This window comes from Enoplosus armatus, chromosome 5 (genome assembly GCF_043641665.1).
Source record: "Enoplosus armatus isolate fEnoArm2 chromosome 5, fEnoArm2.hap1, whole genome shotgun sequence".
Lineage (NCBI taxonomy): Eukaryota > Metazoa > Chordata > Actinopteri > Centrarchiformes > Enoplosidae > Enoplosus > Enoplosus armatus.
The window spans coordinates 18574143-18594480 of NC_092184.1; the positions used below are offsets into that span (position 1 = coordinate 18574143).

Consider the following 20338-nt stretch of genomic DNA (forward strand, 5'->3'; position numbering starts at 1 on the left):
CTGGTAACTATGTCCAGCTGGCTGTTGGGATTTGATCGATTACCATGATGATTGGATGGACACAGAGAAAAGGACAAAGTCTTAAGTAAAATGTCAGTAATATGTATGAATAAAGAGTTATCCCTCTCCCAGAGGCTCCATAATCATTAATGTTCTGTGAAATGTTTTTGAAAATAAAACAGATGAGTAATTTACAAGCTTGGAAAAACAGGAATTTCCTCTTGTAATTGCTCTGGATGTTTACATTACATTGGATTATCCTTATAGTATGTTTTTTCATCTGTTTGACAGAGTTTAAAAAAGGACAAGAGCAGAGCAATGAGGCAGCGTCACAGCCGTCATCTGTGCAAGAAATCTGAGTCAGGAAAAGTCATATTCCTGAAGATGCACCAAAGCTGTTTTCACTGTTTTACAACCAGTTCAATTGTAACCCACATAACGAGTGCAATCTATACAGTGAAACATCAGAATCATATAGTGTTGATTAGCATGATATCATGTTTTTGTTCATTGTTTAACTTGTTAGTTTAATTCCATGTCATGCCAAACATTTGGCCCATGTCACATGTGATTACAAGACACCGCTATATGTCAAACATCAAAAAATATAACATGCATGCATTTAGCCAAAAGAAAAACATCAGTTATTATATGTACTTCTATACACTTTCAGGTGATATTTATATGCAAACATTTTAAATAAATTGCACAACAAATAGCAGCAGAGGAAGGAAAATAAATGCCACAAGCCTGAAGTTTATTGGACTAAAGGTTTGTTTTCCCTCTCAGGCTTTCTCCAAGTAACTGTCTAACTAGTCATCATATATGTTGTGCAAGAATGTGTCAGTATCATTTTAGCTGTCTGGTGCACATCCTTTATTCTTCCAGACAAGGCTTTTTTACAAACTGGGCAAAGCAGGCAACTGTCTAGAGGCTCCACATCTCCAGGGGCCCAACATGCTTACTCTGGGTCACCTGGTTCGATTTAATCTAATTTAATAAAAAAATGTTTGGGAATATGCACCAGAAAACACGATATCAACTGACATGATAATGGCCTTTACCATTGCTGCTGCTTTAGTACCAAATCTGGAGGCCCTGGAACCTCTAAACTCTAATTTAAGGTCGTCATTATTTAACTTCTATGATCACATGTTGTATATTCCACAAAACAATGTGCTTAATTAAACTACCGCCCAACGCATATGGGAGTGAATAGAGTTGGGTCATAGAAAAACACATTTCATAGAGAGTGGAAGGAGCATGGGGTTAGGGGAGTTTATTTTATCTCCCTGTCCCCCAGAGTACATTAATCCGGCCTAAAACCCACAGGTAAACTCCCACGGATGAACATCTGTTCTGCACAAGGGATGATGTGTTCACACACAGCCCTGCAGCAGCACATTAAGCCCATGACAAACTTATGTAATGTTGCTTGATTTAAAACTTTTACATGATCAAATGTTTATTTTGAAAAGACCGCTAATGAAATGCTATTGTAGCCTATATATGTAATTATCAGCAGTGTTTTGACAGCAGTAGACATACACGTTTCCGACTGTCCTTGAATGCAGCAGAGGCCGGAACGTCTCACTCACTCGGCAAGCGGAGCTGAAGCAGACCTGCATCCACGCAGTAGATGCCTGTGATACTCAGGACTCGCACAGCTTTGAGAGACCATTTGTAAGCCCGAACTGGAACCCGAACTGGTCCCAGACTTGGAAGCTGTCAGCGGGGAATCTGGATTTGAACGGGGCGGATCTATCATGACTGCAAGGATCCAGGGAGCGACGGGCCGGGACAAACCAGCGCCAAAGTGCCAAGCAACAGGTAATTTACTGGGAGCGGTGATGGTGATGGCGAGACAGCGGCAGGGGCAGGTGCATTAAATATGTGTTTTACCTTAATTACTATATTACTCTTCGGAACTCAGCCTGTTGACCTTATTGCATTTAAATTGTATTTCTTTCAATCTTCTTCTGGCCTAATCAGGTGTATTTTATGATGTGAGGCACAAACCTTAAGTTCAGTTAGTCTCATATTAATTGTGTATTTTTTATTTATGTGTGTCCGCTCAGAGTGATGAATAATTTCACAATAAAACGTTTAGCCCTGGTGGTGTTATAGCCTAATGAGGAGGATAGGCTTACAGAGGGTTGTTCTGTTTTCACTTTTATTTGTGTTTTTGCAATAGAAAGGTAATAATAATAAGAGGGCTGCGTGCTGTGTTAGAGGGTCAGATCTGGGTCCTTTAATATGACTAATGTGTGTCTTTGATATTGAGTAAATACTGATGATATTACTTCATGGCATTTTATCTTTTACAGTATCACTTGAATATATTTGTACAATATTCCTCCACATTTAGTATACTCATACTGTTTAGTTATTCTAAAATTAGTATTAGTGTACCAGTTTTAGGGTTGAGGCCACTTCCTTAGAATAATTTACATAGAGGTAAATGGTATTTTGGTATTATTGCTGTAAGCATGACCTTTGGTGTTCACTTAACAACACAACAACAAAAAGACGGAATTGAAAACATTTTTCTCCGTTTACACTTTTAAGCAAATGTGTTATTAAAGCTTGGATATACATTTAAAAAAACACATGAATGGGGGGGATAATGAATGCTGTCTTTAATTAAAGGAAAAAAGAAACAGTACGGTGCATCAGTCGCTTTTTCTGTCTCATAGTCTAGACAAATAATTGTTGACTATACAAATTGCTGATGAGTAAATGTTAGAAAATAAAGAAAAGGCGGAGAAAAATACTGCGGTTTTGAGAGATGTTGTTTTTATGTTTGCCAGCTGCTGCCCTCTTGAAGGGCATGTAGTGAACACAATAATCTTCTGTAGTCCACGACAATTTGTACCTAAATAGAGACTAAATGATTTAATGTGTGTGTTTATTTCGAGAGTGATATGTCCTCCTCTGTAGGACTACCTCTGATCTTTTCCTTTTCTTTTTAATAAGGAACATTTTCTTGTTGGTGTAATTTAAAAGCTGAAGTTTGTTTGGCTAAATCTGAGTAGGTTTGTTTGTTAGTTACATTGAATATACTGAGCTGTAAACATTCATGACATTTGAACTGAACATGAGGGAGACATATGGTTTGTACTGTTGTTTTCATGATTAAATTAAGTTAAATTAAATTAAATCATCTTAAATTAGGTTTGTTTGTTGACCTTGAAATTAAACTAGAAATCTAGCAAGCATGCAGTCTTGTTTATTGTGTTTAATTTGGGCTGTACTGTACCACATAACATATAACAGGACTGTTCTTTCTCCTCTGGGGGTTGCAGAGACGATGGTGAGGGTCAGGAGATCTCTGTGGCTGGTACTGGGCATGCTCAGTCTGTCCCTGCTGCTGGTGGTGCTGGGAGTCTACTCAACGACCCGCACAGAGAGCCTGAATGTGACCGGCTACGCCTCTGGTGTTATCGTAAGTTTTTTATTTGTCCCTCGGTAATTCCCCGCCACAATTCATTCAGTGAGATATGCAGCGAGATGACAGATTGAACTCGGAAACGTTTAAAATTCTCAGCTACCAGGAAATCAGCAGGATTTTTTTTATTAGAAAAACATACCAAAACATCCTCAAGCATGTGGTATCCATTACAATGCTTCAATCACTCCAACACTTCATTACATTACGTCCTCTGAAGCTGACTCTAGGATCATTCCTGGGACTTCTGGGACTCCGCCTGGAAGAAAACCGCAAACAGCTGGTATGTTCTCCTACTCTTCACCTGACACACACACACACACACACACACACACACACACACACACACCTACATCCTCTGTCATCATTTTTCCTCATGTTTTTCCTGTGCACACCCAGCCCGACCTGCCAAAGTCTGTGTATTTTGGCCAATGGAGAGATATAATACGTTAATACAGTGACCAGCAGTGCTGCTCTGCAACAGACATCTTGTGGCCACCTGCTGTGACACTGGGGACTTTCCCAAATCTCATCTCGTGTCAGGCTTTACTTTTCCCCGTCTCCCAAACACTAATTGTCCAACCTTAGCTTTGCGACCGTAACAAGGCACGACAGGTCTGTCAAACTTTGGACTGGTGTTTGAAATCACTTTCACTGATTCCCTACTCCCGCCATAACAGTCACTCAATGCTTCACTCAAGGGAGTAAATTTCAGACACTACTAATAATCATCACTTTGCAACATAATTTCCGCATGTTTATAGTTATACTATTTTTGAGGGCACTATATAGTGGATACATTTCACACATTTCACAGAATTCGGACACTCAAATAAAATGGTGGACAGTAAATGTAGTGATTTACTATAAATTAAACAGGGTGTGGTTTTGGATGCAGCCCACATACTGTATTGAAACAGTGTGCATGGGGCAGTTGTGAGAGCGATACTTGTCTTGTAAAGCCATCGAGGTCAGGTTTGTGAAACTTTTGGAGGAATTTGATTTGAACGTTGAAAAGTGGGCGTGTCATAACAGACGTACCATGCTTTTGCTAGCTAGCTGACTAATGAATCTTAGCTTAGCGCTAGTAAAGTTGAAGATTGATGAGTGGATGTCATGATATTATTGGTTGAAACTGGTTGGTTCAAGCTTATATAAGCACACTTAAATTTTGTTGTTATTTTTGATTTAATTTTTTTTTTTGATTTTTTTGACATATATTGTAAGATAGGTGCACAATATGATGGATGTGATCTAAAAGGGTTAAAAGGGAATTTTTCATTTCATCTCGACTTTAAATTAAATAGTCAGGCACACACAGCGTTTTCAGCCAACTCTGGGAAGTAACTCAGCTAGATCTGATCAAATCTGCCAGCTGTCAAAATCAATGATCCCTGGCTCAGAATGAGAAGCCTCCTTTTGTCTTCCTCTGTCTGAAGTCGAGGAACTATTGTTTAAAAAATTATTTCGAATTTTGACGGGTAAATCGGCGTGGATCATTGAAAACTGCATGTTTGTCACGCGAGAACGGATCAGCTTGACAGGAGCGTATCTATGTATCTATGTATCCTCTTAATATGACACATTAAGGAGATCTTTCAAAGGGTTTTATGTTCAGCATGTTTTCTCCCTGAGGTCAAATGTTCAATGTTTGTTTCCCTGGGTCTCTATGTCGAATTCACTGATGTTATACTCCTTGAAACCTACGCCATGAAATTTGCGGGCAAGACAGTTGGACATTGACATTTCCACAGTGACTGAACCGATTTTTACCATTCAAACTGCTTTTGAAACGTCAATTTCCCTTCGCTCTTTTGCAAATAACTGCCAAGATAGCCCTCACCAATCTTTTACCATGTTAGTTTATATCAAGACATGGTCATAACTCAACACAAGGCCAGACCTGTGAACGTAAGGAAGAGCCCAGCTTTACATTTAACTAACTGCAGTCGTTTAGGTGTCCGTCCTCCGGTGAACTGCTGCTACATTAAACCACTGCAATAAATGGAAAAACAGTTTCTCAATGCCAATCTGCTGTCAACATACATTCCTTTCACTAGAATATAGCTGTATGTGAGGCAGTTTATCTGCCAATGTAAATGTGTGAAGCATACCACTGCTTGTCATTCTCACATTCCTGTGAGTACCTGCTCACCACTGACACAATATACAAAGTGTTTTTAGCTGTGCTGTGTTATTTTACAAAGTGAAAACTATTTAAAGAGGTATCACAATAAAAGCACATTAGCTAGAAGTAACTAATTCAACCTTTATTTAAGTCTCGAAGAATCATTGAGGGCATACCCTCATTTTCAATGATGTCCAGCGTACAACAGAATAAATACATAAAAAAAAAATAATAATTACTACTGAACAAAGGAAAGTTAGCTCTGTTTCTGTACAAATGTTCATTTTTTTTTCATATCATGCTGACAAGTGTGTGTTGATCCAGCCAGAAACCAAGGTATTTGTACTCTGAGACCCTGTCAATACTGTGTCCATTCATTGTAGTAATATGCAAACTGTAGTCAACAGTATCTCTGGCTTTAGAGAATAGGATGTATTTAGTCTTGTTGGCATTCAGGACTAATTTAGAATTAAAAAGTGCATCTTGCAGTTTATCAAATGCTTGCTGTAGGATTTCAGTGGCTGAGTGTGCAGTATTAGCAAAGCAATACAGAATTGTATCATCCACATAAAGATGGGCATTGCAATTTGTTATCGATGATGTAACATAGATTGTGAACAAGACGGGACCCAGTATTGAACCTTGTGGAACCCCCTTCGACAGTGGTAAGAATACCCAAAATCCCACAATCACACATTGCTGTCTATGAGGGAAATAGTCCTGAAACCATTTACAGGACTTGTAATCAAAACCAGTGTCACGTAGCATCTGTAGCAGCATGATCAACTGTGTCAAATGATTTGTTCGAGGGCAGCACAATATTTCCCTTTGTCAACAGCAGAGACAATATCATTTATAACCAACATAGTGGCAGTGACAGCACTATGTCCTGAAACCAGACTGGTGTGGACTTAACACAGAATTTCTTGAGAGGAATGATTTTAGCTGATTGTTAACTAATTACTCCAGGACTTTAGCAAGACAGGACGGAGGATGGGGCACAGTGCTTTAAAAAGTAAGGGTCTAGTTTATCCTCCCCAGTTGCTTTCCTGCAATAGATATCTTGAAGTGCTTCCATAACAGCAGGTGACCTGAAGGCCTGTAGGGTGAACTGAGAGGTACGGTTTAAGGAGGGCACGTTAAAACAAAGGTTTACTATGAAGAGTAGAGTTGGGGTGTGCCACATCAAACAGATTCCCCGCAGCGGCAAAAAGTGTGTTGAAAGCATGGCAAATCTGAGATGTCTTATTTAATGAGCAGTCATTAAACGTAACATAGGAAGGAATAGTTATAGTGGATTAGTTATTTACATTTACTGCGTTCCAAACTTTTTCTGGGTTTGTAAAGGAGCTAGAGATTAATTCTGTGTAATAAATAGCTTTTGCTTTTCCCAGGGAGGATGTGCATTTATTCCTGGGCTGCTTCACCGGTACGCCCAGGCTTTGTCTCTTTCTTAAATATCATTGATAATTCTGTGGAGAACCAGGGGCTTGATCTAACCCTAAGCTTTTTAAAAGGTGCATGTTTGTCGATGATAGCAAGTACTACATTTTTAAAATATTTATATAATATTACTGTCAGCAAGGTAATTGAGAAAAGCCTGTGCATTAAAAGTTTTAAAATTTCTTAGAGCTTGATCTTTCCATCTTCTGTTCAATAGAATCAAATCTATCAATGTTGCTTTTGAGGGGTCCTTCCAACTAGGTCTGGTTGGCTCATCAATCAGCTGTGACAGGTTGAGATTGTCCAACATTTCTTTTAGACTCATTGAATCGTTTGCCCACCAATTTAGGTTAAAATCACTAAGAACTGGCATCTCTGAGATGCACTAGCGGCAGCTGAGGGTGGTCTGTATGCACCCAACACATTAATTGAATAATTACCAGAAAAGTTAACTTTCAGAGCAATAAATTCAAAAGAGTGAGGTACAGTGACAGTATTTAAAACAGTAACAGATAAATATGACTTCACATAAACAGCCACACCACCGCCTCTTCCTACTCTGTCTTTTCTCTACAAGTTATAGTCATGTAAGGAAACCTCAGAATTCTATACGCTCTGTTTAAGCCAGGTTTCTGTCAGAACCAGGACATCAGGGTGCGTCAAACCCAGACCATTTCTGGATTTGAAAGCATGTGGGTTAAGTAAGACATGTCCAGAGTCACTGGAGGGCTTACTCACGAGTGGCAACTTATAGCTTGTTTGTTATTTGGGTTTTATGGTTATTACCAGTTAACATAGTCACTGCTTAAACCGAAACACCGGGTCGTGGGGGGGGGGGCATGTCGTTGACAGACAAGGGGCTACCAGACTCTGGAGACGATGGGGGGAAGTAACGGCCAATCAGTGGATTGTTGGATGTATTGTTGTTTACAGTATGAGAGCAGGAAGTTAGGTCATTTGATTTGTTGAAGAAAGAAACCATGTACGTTGTTGCTGAAGTGATTGAGCGTGTCTGCCGTAATCGTGTTATTTGAAAAACGTCGTCTCAATAAACTCAAAAGTTAATTAGCTCTCCCTCCACGTATCAGATGTCATGTGTGGGTCAAATGTTTATGGTTCTGATGTAGTAGTTCTGGTGTGTATTACATACCTTTTCCACGTGCCTCCACGTGGTTGGTTGTCTGTCTTTGGTCTAGATTGATGTATACAGTGTTTATAAAAAGGACTTAATTCCCTTTGAAAGTTTATTGTTTAACATTGAATCCAATTTGATTTAATGTCTTTTATTCAAAATACATGTTTATGTAAGTATTCCCCCTTTTTGTAGGAACCACCTCGGGTGCAGCCAGTCTGTTTTAGTTAAATGGAGATGACCTGTGTGTAGTCTTGATCAGTGAAGGGGAAAAAAAAAAACAATCCCACTAAATCTGCTTTGAGTCTGTGTTGTAAGACAGTAAAACATGAAAACCTCCAAGCCTGTAAATCCTATCAAAACGTTTAACTTTTTATGGGAACTGTATCAACAACTTCACAGCTTTGACTCCTGTCTGATCTCTGTGACTTTTCCTCCATCACCACCATCAGGCCAAATGTTTCACTCTTACACAGGAAATAATAAAATCTAATATATTTCTTTCTTGTGGGTGCAGTTCATACTTGTTCGTGCCCAAACAATCATGCTCTTTACTTCATCCTTACTTGATGTGCTATCAAAGGGTGCTGTCAAAACAATCCAGGTTTATGTCCAAAATGTTAAAAACAGCAGATCATCCGAGGGAAATAACAATTCTTCCTTTCTGGAGTTCTTGGATAAAGTGAGATAAGTTTCGTGATAAGAACTTCTAATGTCAGAGAAGACAAATAATAAAGTAACGTTTGAAAACAGATTACATTGGATTGTGATTAATGAAGAGCAAGAATGAAGGAAAGATACGGCGAGTCTGTCAAGACTCCCTACTCTGCACAGTCAGTGGCTATAAGTCACAGAGCGCCAACACATGTTGCTCTCATTGCAATGTTGTAATGTTAGTATTTCAAAGAGTCACTATTCAAACAAAGACGGGTATCATATTTTTCTTCTGACACTGATATTAGGCCTTAAGAGAAATTCTTTCAGTCTAAACTACAGCAGCCTGTATGTGAATAACCTGCAGTTTGCTACAGTGGAGAAAGTCTTACGCTTGAAATATTGGGACAAAATTATTCATAAATAAGCTATTATTTCTTGTACACAGTGACATTCTCATACACATATGAATACACTTACACCTACATATGCTCACATATACATAAATTAGCCTGTACAACACATATATGAATCCAAATTAGTTGTAGTCAATATTCAAATATGACTTTGTTTGCAACCTGTAGTTTTTAGAGTGGAGCACAAGTATTAAACATAAGAAATTTAAAGCTTAAAGCAATGTTCTCTTCAGGTAAAGAGTTCATTTAAAAAAAAAAATAAAGCTGTGTTTTTTGAGCAAAGCACTTTTTGAAGAAACCAAATAGCTTCACACCTCTCAGACAAATTAAATTGAACAAAAAGGGCGGTTTCAGAACAGTCACTGCTGTGTTCGGGCAAGCAAAACTTTTGGCTTTTCTCAGCTAAAATCTGGATTCTTGTCGAACTGGGCTCCCATTCCAGTCAAATACCACAAGTATTTTATTAGTTTTTTTTACGACTTTATATGGAAACTCTAATTAATGCTTTTTTCCCTTTATTCCTCTCCCAGCTGACAGCTGCGATCGTATTCCTCAGCTTTGGGATCATCACCTCTTTTGTGTGCCTTGTTATTGATGGCATCTGTATTGTCTTAAATGTGGTGAGTTACCTGCACTTGCATGCATATGCTGTAACACTAGAGACGATTGTACTGGATGGTGAAACAAAGCAGTAACAGCAGACGGTGAAGACATGATGAACCACTGTGCTGGTTGACTGTGATCCACCTGGACAGCCTCTTGGCCCGCTGCGTGTGCCAATATCACTCTGTGGGCAATATGGACACAATTATGTCCATGAAAAGAGTTCCCACAAATAATAGCTCAGTCTTTGTAACATTCACTTTGTTTTTTTTGTTTTTTGACCATGAAAATTACCAGCAGTGAATGCGTAATATGAGAAAAAAAAGACTGCAGCGGACCGAGAGGCACCATCAGTGTAGAAGGACTGACGTCCAATCATCTTCGGCTTAATACGTCCATATGTCTGATGACCCGGGCGCCTTCAGAGACAGTTACTGAATGTGACTGATGTTGCATGTTGCACATTTAAAAAACGCAAAGCTACATTCCCGTTTCCACCCTCTAAAATAAAGACAGATATATTTAATTTAGTTCTGAATCGGAGAAAACCCCCTATTTATTCAGAAAGAAATTACCATCTATCTCACATCTAATTCTCAGGCGGATGTAAGTGAGTCTTGTTTTTGTTTAATTGTAATTAACCACATTTTGACTGGCATTTTCTACATTTTAAATTGTAAACAAGGATAAAGTACTTGCTCAGCATAAAGTTTTTTAAAGTAAGAACACAAACTGTGAAGGACCTAATGGTCAACCAATGATTATTGATCACCTAACAATCCCTTTAACCTTTACATAAGATGTATTTTACGTCACTGTTCCCGGCCAACAATACGGATTAATTATGGATTGAATTTGTTAAAGTGTGAAAGTGCAGATGAAGTGTGAATTAGTGAGTTTTAGAGGGTCTAGTTAGTGGAGGTTTATACCTTTGAACAGAGCCAGGCTAGCTGTTTCCCTATGCTGTCATTATGCTAAGCTAAGCTAACTGGCTGCTGCCTGTAACGTCATAGTTAGTGCACAGATTGACTGTGAGTGCGATTGATTGTAACTATAATTTTCACCAGTGTTCTCCTTTGAAACATGAGATAATGTAAAGTTTAATTATAGCTCTGTTGTGCACACAGTATATAGAAGAGTAAAGAGTGCAGGCCTCCCTGTAAGAATGAATTACAACAAGTTACAATAAGTTACTTCAGTACTTTAGTGTGTTTTGTGATATTCTATTCACATTGTAGTAAACTATGAAGTCCAGCGGATTAAAGCACATCTCGCCCCAACTTTATTCAAAACCAGATAAAGATCGCAGATCCTCTTTTCCACATGTCTGTGATCCTTTCTGTACCGTATGTTATAATACATTTTATATTTACGGTGGTCGTATATACATATATAGTTTATTATATATCGTAAATTTATCGTAAAGATAAACTCCTTCAGGTGTACTGTCTAATTTTTAATGGGGGTCCCATAACAGATGTAATACAGACAATAACATTATCAACTAGAAAAAAAAACACTTCCCACAAAAGAAAAACATCATTATTCAACACAAAAAGTGCATATTTCCACGTGTTTCCTTCGTAGGTCAAGTTTTGGTCCAAATCAAACAACACACATCGCTTCAGGGACTATGATAGAAGTTAAGTCCCGGACTTTATCGTTCTCTCCCCAACCAAAGTCTGACATGTTGTATTCCATAAAATAATTCAAAATGCTGTCAACAAAACCAAAAAAAAACAACCTGAGTACTGTGAATTTCACCATTTCCCATGAAGTGAAGTTTATTTGACCAATTTAAAAGAGCCGTAAATATTTTGTTCAAAGTGGACTAAATGAGTTTTGGAAATTGATCACAGACAGACTGCAAACTCAGCAATGTTTACTCAGTTCAAATGTGTTTCAGTCACTCTGAACACATGGCCATCTAGATTATCTCATGTAATGAGTGTCAGTTTATTATGTTTGTTTACGTTTTATTTCTGTTCTGAACGGTGTTTTATTATTTCTTAAACATAGTACAAAATAATATACATCACAGGATATGCATACAAACCCCCCCCCACACTAAACCCCACGACTCGTCATCATATACACAATTAATTAACGCAGACGAATAAAACAAGACAAAACTCGACAAACAAACCATTGCAAAACAAGGAAGCACAAAACAAGTACATATTTATGTCCATCCATAGATTAAGACACTAAACAAACATGACACATGCGACTCCCCACAGAGTGAGGATCCCTCCGAAAAGGTCAAGTATTTGCCCCATTTTCTAATGAATACATCCAAGAAGACCCTGAGAAGAATCTGTCTGCCTTCATAATACTAGTTTGGACCTAACTTGTGTGTTTATGTCCTCCCATTAAGACCTGAAACAAATAATCTGGGGCTGAATGGGAAGTTGGGTCTCTGAAATCAGGTTCAGATCCCTCTCCCATGTCTTCTCGAGAGCTGACGAGGCCCCATTAGCTCTGGTTTCATTCTGAATAAAGAATGATTGGTGTTGTTTTGAAGTGAAACCCTGTGGGTGATATTTCTTCATATGTTAACCTTTGCCAGGACGTGCGTCCACTGAAGGCAGGGCGATGCCAATATTACAGCGGCGGCGGCAACTACCTCTATGAGAATTTCTACACCTCTGTGAGTAAAACTGATAAACTGATGTATGCAAGGAAAACATAAATCAGACAAGTTATCACAATCTGAGTCACAATTAAGGCAAGCTTGGTCAGATCCAGCTAAATTGGAATTTATGTCAGATATATCCCCATTTTCTCTTGGAAAGGGTTTAAGTTAAGTCTTTGGAAGTAGTTTTCTATCCCTACAGATGTGTCGTGTCTGTGTTGTATTCGCAGGTGACTACGTTTTGAACTTGCGTTTCCTTTTTCAGGTGTCGTGTTGGAATCTAAATGAGTCTTGTGGCATGACAGTACGAAGTGGGACCTGCTACTGCTGCGACCTGTACGACTGCGCCAAGTGAGACAGTGCATCATTATTTTACCATTTTATTTCAGTATATCGTTACCACTGCCGTGTCATCACAATTTAAACAAACACACCCATTATCTGCTTAAATATCCTAATTAGCATTTCTGAAACTCTCACAGGCTTCGTCTTGTCATTAATTGATTTTCTTGTCATTGACTTGTCAAGTCATAATAAACGGAACTGTTGTTGTGTTCTGCAGCGGAGGCTACCTCAGCAACTACTATCAGTTTGTTGGAGTACAAAGCTGTGAGGAGGTCTTCACTTTGTACATTTTAATTTGGACCCTCACCAGCCTGAACCTCGTGGCCTTCTTCACAGGCATCCTTACCACAGCCGTGCTGGGCAGCATCAAGGACTTGGTAAGACGCCCAGACTCAGACATGTGTTTATAAATGTTGTGTGGACATGGCACATTCGATACATTTAAGCTCAATTAAAAGCGAGTAACTAAAGTCTAAAGGGGATTTTCTCTGCACAAATGTAAAGGATTTTTAATAATAAAACACTTAATACATAATGACAAAATTTGCTTTTACATGATTTTGCACTCATGGATTTTTTGGCCACTAGGAGGCAGAAGGACTCCAAAACAGAGGCTTGAGCAGCAGCGCCTAAATTCATGTCACCAAAACTGAATCTGTGTCTGTTTCACGTACGTTTCCTACTTCCACTGACTATGTTTGCATTTATGTCACCTCTAATTTCCACTTTGAAGACTAATTGAAGAGAAATCAGCTCCACGCACTCTTTCAAACTCCCTGCTGACTGCTCACACTATTTTGCAGATCAACTTTTCTTTAACAAGATTGAACTCTGCACAAGGTTAAGGGATCAGATTGCGACGGGTTGTTCATTTCCACTGCCAGCAGTGTGTTATTGTATAGCTGGCTGAACTGCAGATGAAATTGAAAAGACAGCCGAAAAGTCAATGGCAGGTCATATCCAGCCAGCTGTACCACAGAGGACACCTGATGCACAAAGTCTGCCATGACAGTGAAAACTGATAGCATCCAGCCTTCCTGTCATGAAGCCATTCTCACTTATTGTTCTGCATGCACAAGCTGTGTGTGGATACAGCGAGGGCGTGTGGGGTTGTCCACAAAAGTTTGTCCATTTTCCGTCCACAATTTACTTAACCGCAGGCACAATGTGGGACTCATTGACCTGTCAATCATCCCGCAATGATCAGCTGATGTGAATTAACAGTGAAACCACAAGTGAGTTCAGAGGAGGCCTGGAGTTCATTTCAAAGATTTATACCACAACAAACCCTCAATTTTGTACGTTTTTTAAAGGCAAAGAACTTCATGTCTGAGCCATTACTTTAAATATTCAGTTGTTTACAGCAAAGCCTTTAACAGAAACTCTACTTTCATCTATAAAAAACTACTCAACCGTACACTGTGTATGTGATAAGTGTCAGATCATCAACAGTGATGAAACAGAGGCAAACTGAATGTAATTCTCAGCTCAGTTTCACAGAGAATTCAATTCAATAAATCTTTGTTGTCCCCGGCAGCAGAAACAACAAACAAACAAACACTATCAAAAACAAGTAACAATAAACATACTGTACATACGGCAGCAACAAAGACACAATAAATGTTATCGAGTTGGGTGGTATTTTAAAACACCATAAATGGCATAAATGATGCAGTTTTCTTTTCCTCTAATGGACTGTGGTCTCACATTACTTGTCGTATCCTCGTCTGTTATTAAATTGAATTTAGCTACCGGAAAAGCCTCATCAATACAACGTGTGTACTTGGGATTGAGGTCAGGTGTAAAGAGTATTAAATGGCTACAACTGAGATAATTATCTGGTGGGAACACAAAGTGTGTGGCCAGAGATAGTTCCTAATCCGTGATGAGGTCTTTAGTTGTAGCTACATCTAATTTGCAAAGATGTGGTGCACCCTCCGCAACGCCCAGCCACATGCATTTGAGGGAAAGAAAATGAGTCTGCTGTATTTAAGTGTGAGAGTGTGAATGTTAAGAGTCTCACATGCTGTGGTTAAACAGTCACTGCCAACTCAGAAACACTAGATCTGGAAATCGGCTCTCATATTCATTCATTCTGTTATTTTGCAGCAAGAAAAACATAAAACAATAAGAACACGTGATCGTCACCCTGTCACTCCAGCCTTCAGAAGGTGTTGTGAAGTGTTTATTGAGATCAGATCATGTACTTGTAGTTCATAGGTCAGTTTTTCTCTGCTGCTGCTGCTGCTGCTGCTGCAGCTAGGAATCCCAGGATTGTCTCTGCATACTAAGCCCCAGTCCATCAGCGACAGGGATCTAAAGCATTCCTTCACTCCTCCTCCTACAGCTTCCAGTTGTAAAACCATCAGAGACGCTAAGTCAAAGACACATTTTTCACCAAACTCTCCCTAAAAACTCCAAAACCATCTGATACAATCTTCTTTCTTATGTTGAAATATGCTGTGCATGTTTGATCATATTACTGTGGTCTTTCAGTTTGAAAGGAGTTTATAGTGTTCTTTACAGGAACTAGTGTCAACAAAAGTTTGGTTTCCACTCTCCTTGATATGTGGAGTTTGATGTCAAACAATAGCATAAATGATTACCTTTTGGGGGGAATTGCTCTCAGAGTAATATCTTGTAATACATACCAGCTGTGTCTAAATATAATGATGAGATGATTTGATGATAGAGGTGTGTCTGAAGGCTTTGCACTAAGACAAAGGTCACTGTCCCTGATTGCTGCTCCTTTCAGAGAAAGAGCACAGAGGGAAGAGAAAAGAAGAACAAGAACTTTGTTCTTTGAAAAAGTTAGGTTAGTTTTTTGAGAAAAAATGCCAGAAATTCACTGGTTCCAGCTTCTCAAATGTGGATATTTACCCTTCTATACTAGTAGATTGAATATCTTTCGGTTTTGGACCGTCGGACACACAAAACAACAATTTAAAGACTCTGGGGAAATGTCATCGCCACTTTTCACTAACTTTTGAGACATTTTGTCGACCAAACGCTTAATGAAGAAAAAACATTTTGTGTTTGATTCGTCTGGCAAAGGAGCCAGCCTGGTTATGTCAACTTCAACCTGCTTCCTTCCCAGCTCAACCCATTCTGACTACAATTTGCACACCCCTCTATATGGTGCTGTTTCCACAGACGGGTGTGGCCTGCCAAAAATCAGCACTGAAACTGCTTCCACCAACCCTGCTGACTTACAAACACTAAAGGGTCTGCGTTGCTGTGGTCTATGGAGAGTTCATTGAGCTTCATGCTGCCGGAGATCGAGCTGATCTGGCATCAGTGAACCTAAACTCCTTCACTGCATGCTGCCAAAACTACTATCTGTCCATTATATCATGCAGAAGGTCTCCTTTCTGTAACATTATCTGCAGCAACAATTTAGAGATTAGACTTCCTGAACTGTCATAGTTTTTAAATCGGTTGTCAGTCTGTTTTCACTGGAGGAAAGTATTCAGACTTCTCTCCTCGTGTTGATGATTCAATACCATCAGCCCTAGAAGTTTCCAGATCTGTAGGTGTGACAAGTGTTATCTGGGATCGTCCAGTATTTGCTACATACCTGAGATGATTAGATGTCATGTAAATATGTTTACATTAGTTGTTTTACAGATGTTTCCCCTATCTGGCTGCAGTATATCTCATAAAAGACAAGGAAACTAACAGTTTGTAGAATTTATAGATTTGTAGCCTCCAACAGTTTTGGATTTACCCTCAAGTGTGCTGCAGACAGACCACCCAAATGGAGACTCTTTGATACTCCTAAGACTGCTCGCCAATAACTGTGTGCATAGAGTGATAAGTGTGCCTAATAATGTGCAGCAAATTGAGGCAACTCCCTTACTTTGAGTTGTTTGCTGTGTTCCAGTCACAGCTTGATTTGTTATAGTGATGTAGGTGAAGCCGATCTGAAGCAGCTGGGATGCAGGATAGTGTGCATGTGACCTGTTTGTGAAACGTTGATAGATGTCCAGTCGTATTCATGCAGGTGTACAGTGCTTCCAATATAACCACTTCTTACTGTCACTCTGCCACAGCTCTGTCCACCACCCTAACCTCCTCCTTAAAGGCTAAATGTCTGGTTTTGTTGATTTAGAGGCCCTGAAAACAACAGAATTCTGCCAAATTTGGAAGACGTTTTTGGTTATTTCAGAGATTTCTGTATTTGTGTTTTTGTCCTGGTTCATTTCACTGGTTTGAAGTGGCCGGTTCTCAGTCCGGAAAAAGGTGACGTTACATACGTCTGTCCGCCAATCAGGTTTTAGCAACATTTGAATCAAAACATAATAAAATAAATAATGGCGCAGGGTTTTGCTTATGTTGCTAGGTTACAGTCACTCAAATCTGACCAAACCACACCCACACAGTCTCAATGAAACAGATTAACTGAGTTTATGATTTAACAACCTTTAATGTTATAGAGAAATACCTAAGGTTTGAAATCAGGTCGTCAGGGGCTTTAAGTTTTTAATATTAATGTGTGTGTTTTGTTTTCTTTTGAGAGCTCCCTTAAAGAGTTTGAATCTACAATAACTGTATAACTCTTTGTCATTCATATAGTTAGTTCGTGACGCAAGTGTCTGTGACTGAACTGAAATTGCAGATTGCGCTCGTCTCCGTTCAGTTTCCAGTTATCCAAACCATAGGACCACATTTAGATACGCTCAGATCCCACTCATAAATCTAAGACGTGTTTTCATTGCAATGAGTCCAACTGGCCTGACGCTCATTTGGGAGGTGAGACGTTCAAAATCTAATCTAATCTGACTGTCCATGGTGCAGACTTTGCACGATCGCGGCCAAAACAATCAGAGTGTGTTCCTAGTTTAAGACTTAGACTCATCGGACCATCTTAATCATCTATATCAGTGATTTGTAATGGCTGAATGTGACTGTTTTGTATTTTTCATGTCTGCACAGTATACATCAGAGTGTGTTTCTCTTTGTTTGTGTCAGAGGAGTAGGAGCCCTCCTGAGCCCTCTAAGAGCACAGGATCTTCCCCTACAGCTCCTCTGCTGATGGACGCCAACACACACACAGTTCACCAGCTCTACCCAGTCAGTATGCGGTCAACACACACACACACACCAGCAAAAGATAACATACGTGTGGGTCTAGTTTCTCTCTCTCTCTCTCTGTCTCTCTCTGTCTTCACCTCCGCCTGTGAGACTAATCATCTTACCATCACGGAACTCACGCCAACCTCCTCATCTCCACCCTTCATACACCCATTCCTTTAGAGCACAGCCACTGTTGATTGATGAAAACCATGTTTATACAGGAAGCACCCCTCATTCACGGGGCTTGAATGCTCCCCAAGAGCCTACTTATGGATTTTCCTTGTTACAAACTATACAGGGTCACAAAAACTTCACACCTACGAAAAAAGTGAAAAGATCAAAAGGGTTTCATAAACATTTAATAGACAAAAATTAATATACATACATATAAAGTGACACAAGACTTAACGGGATACGAGATATCATGAATTGAGGGAACAAGTGGTCATATTTGGTATGTTTGTTCTGGTATTTCAGAAAGGTTACTACATAATATTATGACTACTTTTGTAGTTGTATACTGCAGTGAGTGATATATTCTCTGTTCTGGTTATATCAAAGGTTTCCTTCATCCAGTTCTTTGGTTTATGAGCGTGTGAGTGAATGTTGGTGTAGCTTCGAATCGGTTCATTGCTGTTAAAACAAACCCCACATGAATCTAATTAAAACATTTAGTATGCACCATCACTACCCAGAATCTCTTTTTCTCTGTAGTTACAATTTGGTTTTGGGCATTCATTTTAACCGACATACAAAAGGCTTTTAGAAATTTAAAATTCAAATTTAAAGGCAGGTGGTAATATGTGGATAAACACGGGCAGCTGGTTCTGATATGAACATGATGTATGTATGTAATGACCTCTGAGGATCACATTAACGTCTCACTGTTTCCAGGAATACACTTCAAAAAGAAGGTGAAGAATGTTTTTTCCTGTTAGCTTGATTTGCATAGTTTGAGGTACTGATTTATCCAAATTCAAATGCAAATCACATCTTGTTTGTCCTCGATTGGCCTCGAAACAGAGTGAAGTACTGATATTCTTTAGAGGTCCCCTGTGGAGTTTTTTTTCGTGCTGGAGGGTAAAGTTTGGATGAGCAGCGTTGCCCATCGTGTTTGAGCACGACACTCACTTGTGTCTACTGTCCTTTACCAGACGACATCCCCCAGTTTAACAATTAATGTGCCATAAAAATGGTAGCAGTGCAGAGGAGAAGAAGAAGAGCTGATGTCAACAATACAATTCAAAACTTTAAAGTTATAATCTATAACATCAAGTCAAACCCCATTTTTGATTCTATTCATGGATGACTTTTTTTCAGCAATCGTCATTCACCGTATTTACATTCAGTAATTTGGAGTTTTTTTATAGTAGTGGCGGAGTCCGCCATTCCCACGCTGGATTCAAATTGCCTTCAAACGCACGAGGGATTCACAGGAAACGATGCAGCGTGTAATCCAGCGTTACTGTCACTAATTTTATCTCATTGATTATCAGCATTTACTGTTCACTCTCCTGACGCCGGATCAGAGCTGTATTAAGTTACTGCTAATGCTAACCCAACATCTCCTACCGCAGTTGCTTCACATTAAAAGCAAACAAGACTTGACTTGACGCTCAACTGGCAAAAACAATTTATTTATTGTGACGCAGCCACAGGGAGTTTAAAGAAGTAGTAGTGTTTGGTTGCGCTGTATACAGACACACCAGTTGCTCTTCTGTAGTTGCTCAATAATGTGGTATTAAACCACATTAGCTTTTACCACCTGACAGTGAGTGTTGCCAAATCAACCAGAGCTATATCTGTGTTTTTACACGAACAGAAATTGTGGGAGAAGACTGAAGACTGAAGACACTTGATCACCCACATCTGATCTAGCATTTCAGTCTTGATCTGTGTAATAAAGCCACATGTTTAGCACAAGGAATGCTGTAATTTCATCAGAACAGTAAAGCAGTTTTTATAATTTTTGAAGAAGGCTGTTTTCCACATCAATAGAAATTGAGGTCTTGGATTTTGAGTTAAAACTAATCAAAGGTAGATTATATCAAATAGATTTTCCCATTCGTCTATCTATGTTTATGACTCAGTTTTAACTTTGCTTTGGAAGTCATTGTGAGATCGCTCTTTACATTCGTTCTGAATTATCACAAATTGCAGCGTTCGTACACACAAAAGAAAACACTTGAAGTCAACTTCTTTCTTTCCTTCCTCTCTTTTCTCTCTTTCCTTTGTCCTGTGCTGCTCACCCAGGGGGCCTCGATGTATTTCCCTCCAGCAGAAGGGACAGCTGCCCCCCAGAGTTTTCCTTCATCATTGACTCCTCACACGGAGTCCAACCCTCCTCCCTTTTCCCCGGTGACCGGCCTGCTGCCGTACAGAATCCCCGGCCTCTACGCCTGAGCACCAGCAGCGTTTCACCACAAAACCACCAAAGAACATATACAGAAAGAACAGA

General features: G+C 39.4%; 1 protein-coding gene across 1 annotated transcript; it reads left to right on the top strand.

Annotated features, from left to right (window-relative positions):
• The first annotated feature begins 1621 nt into the window (after window positions 1–1621).
• Window positions 1622–20283, top strand: LOC139285839 (transmembrane protein 255B). Its single transcript, XM_070906505.1, is given in 10 exon segments — window positions 1622–1671; window positions 1673–1830; window positions 3306–3445; window positions 3669–3731; window positions 9752–9841; window positions 12394–12474; window positions 12725–12810; window positions 13022–13181; window positions 17776–17877; window positions 20134–20283. Coding segments are annotated over 10 exon segments (1062 nt in total). The 5' UTR covers window positions 1622–1639.
• Window positions 20284–20338: the final 55 nt, after the last annotated feature.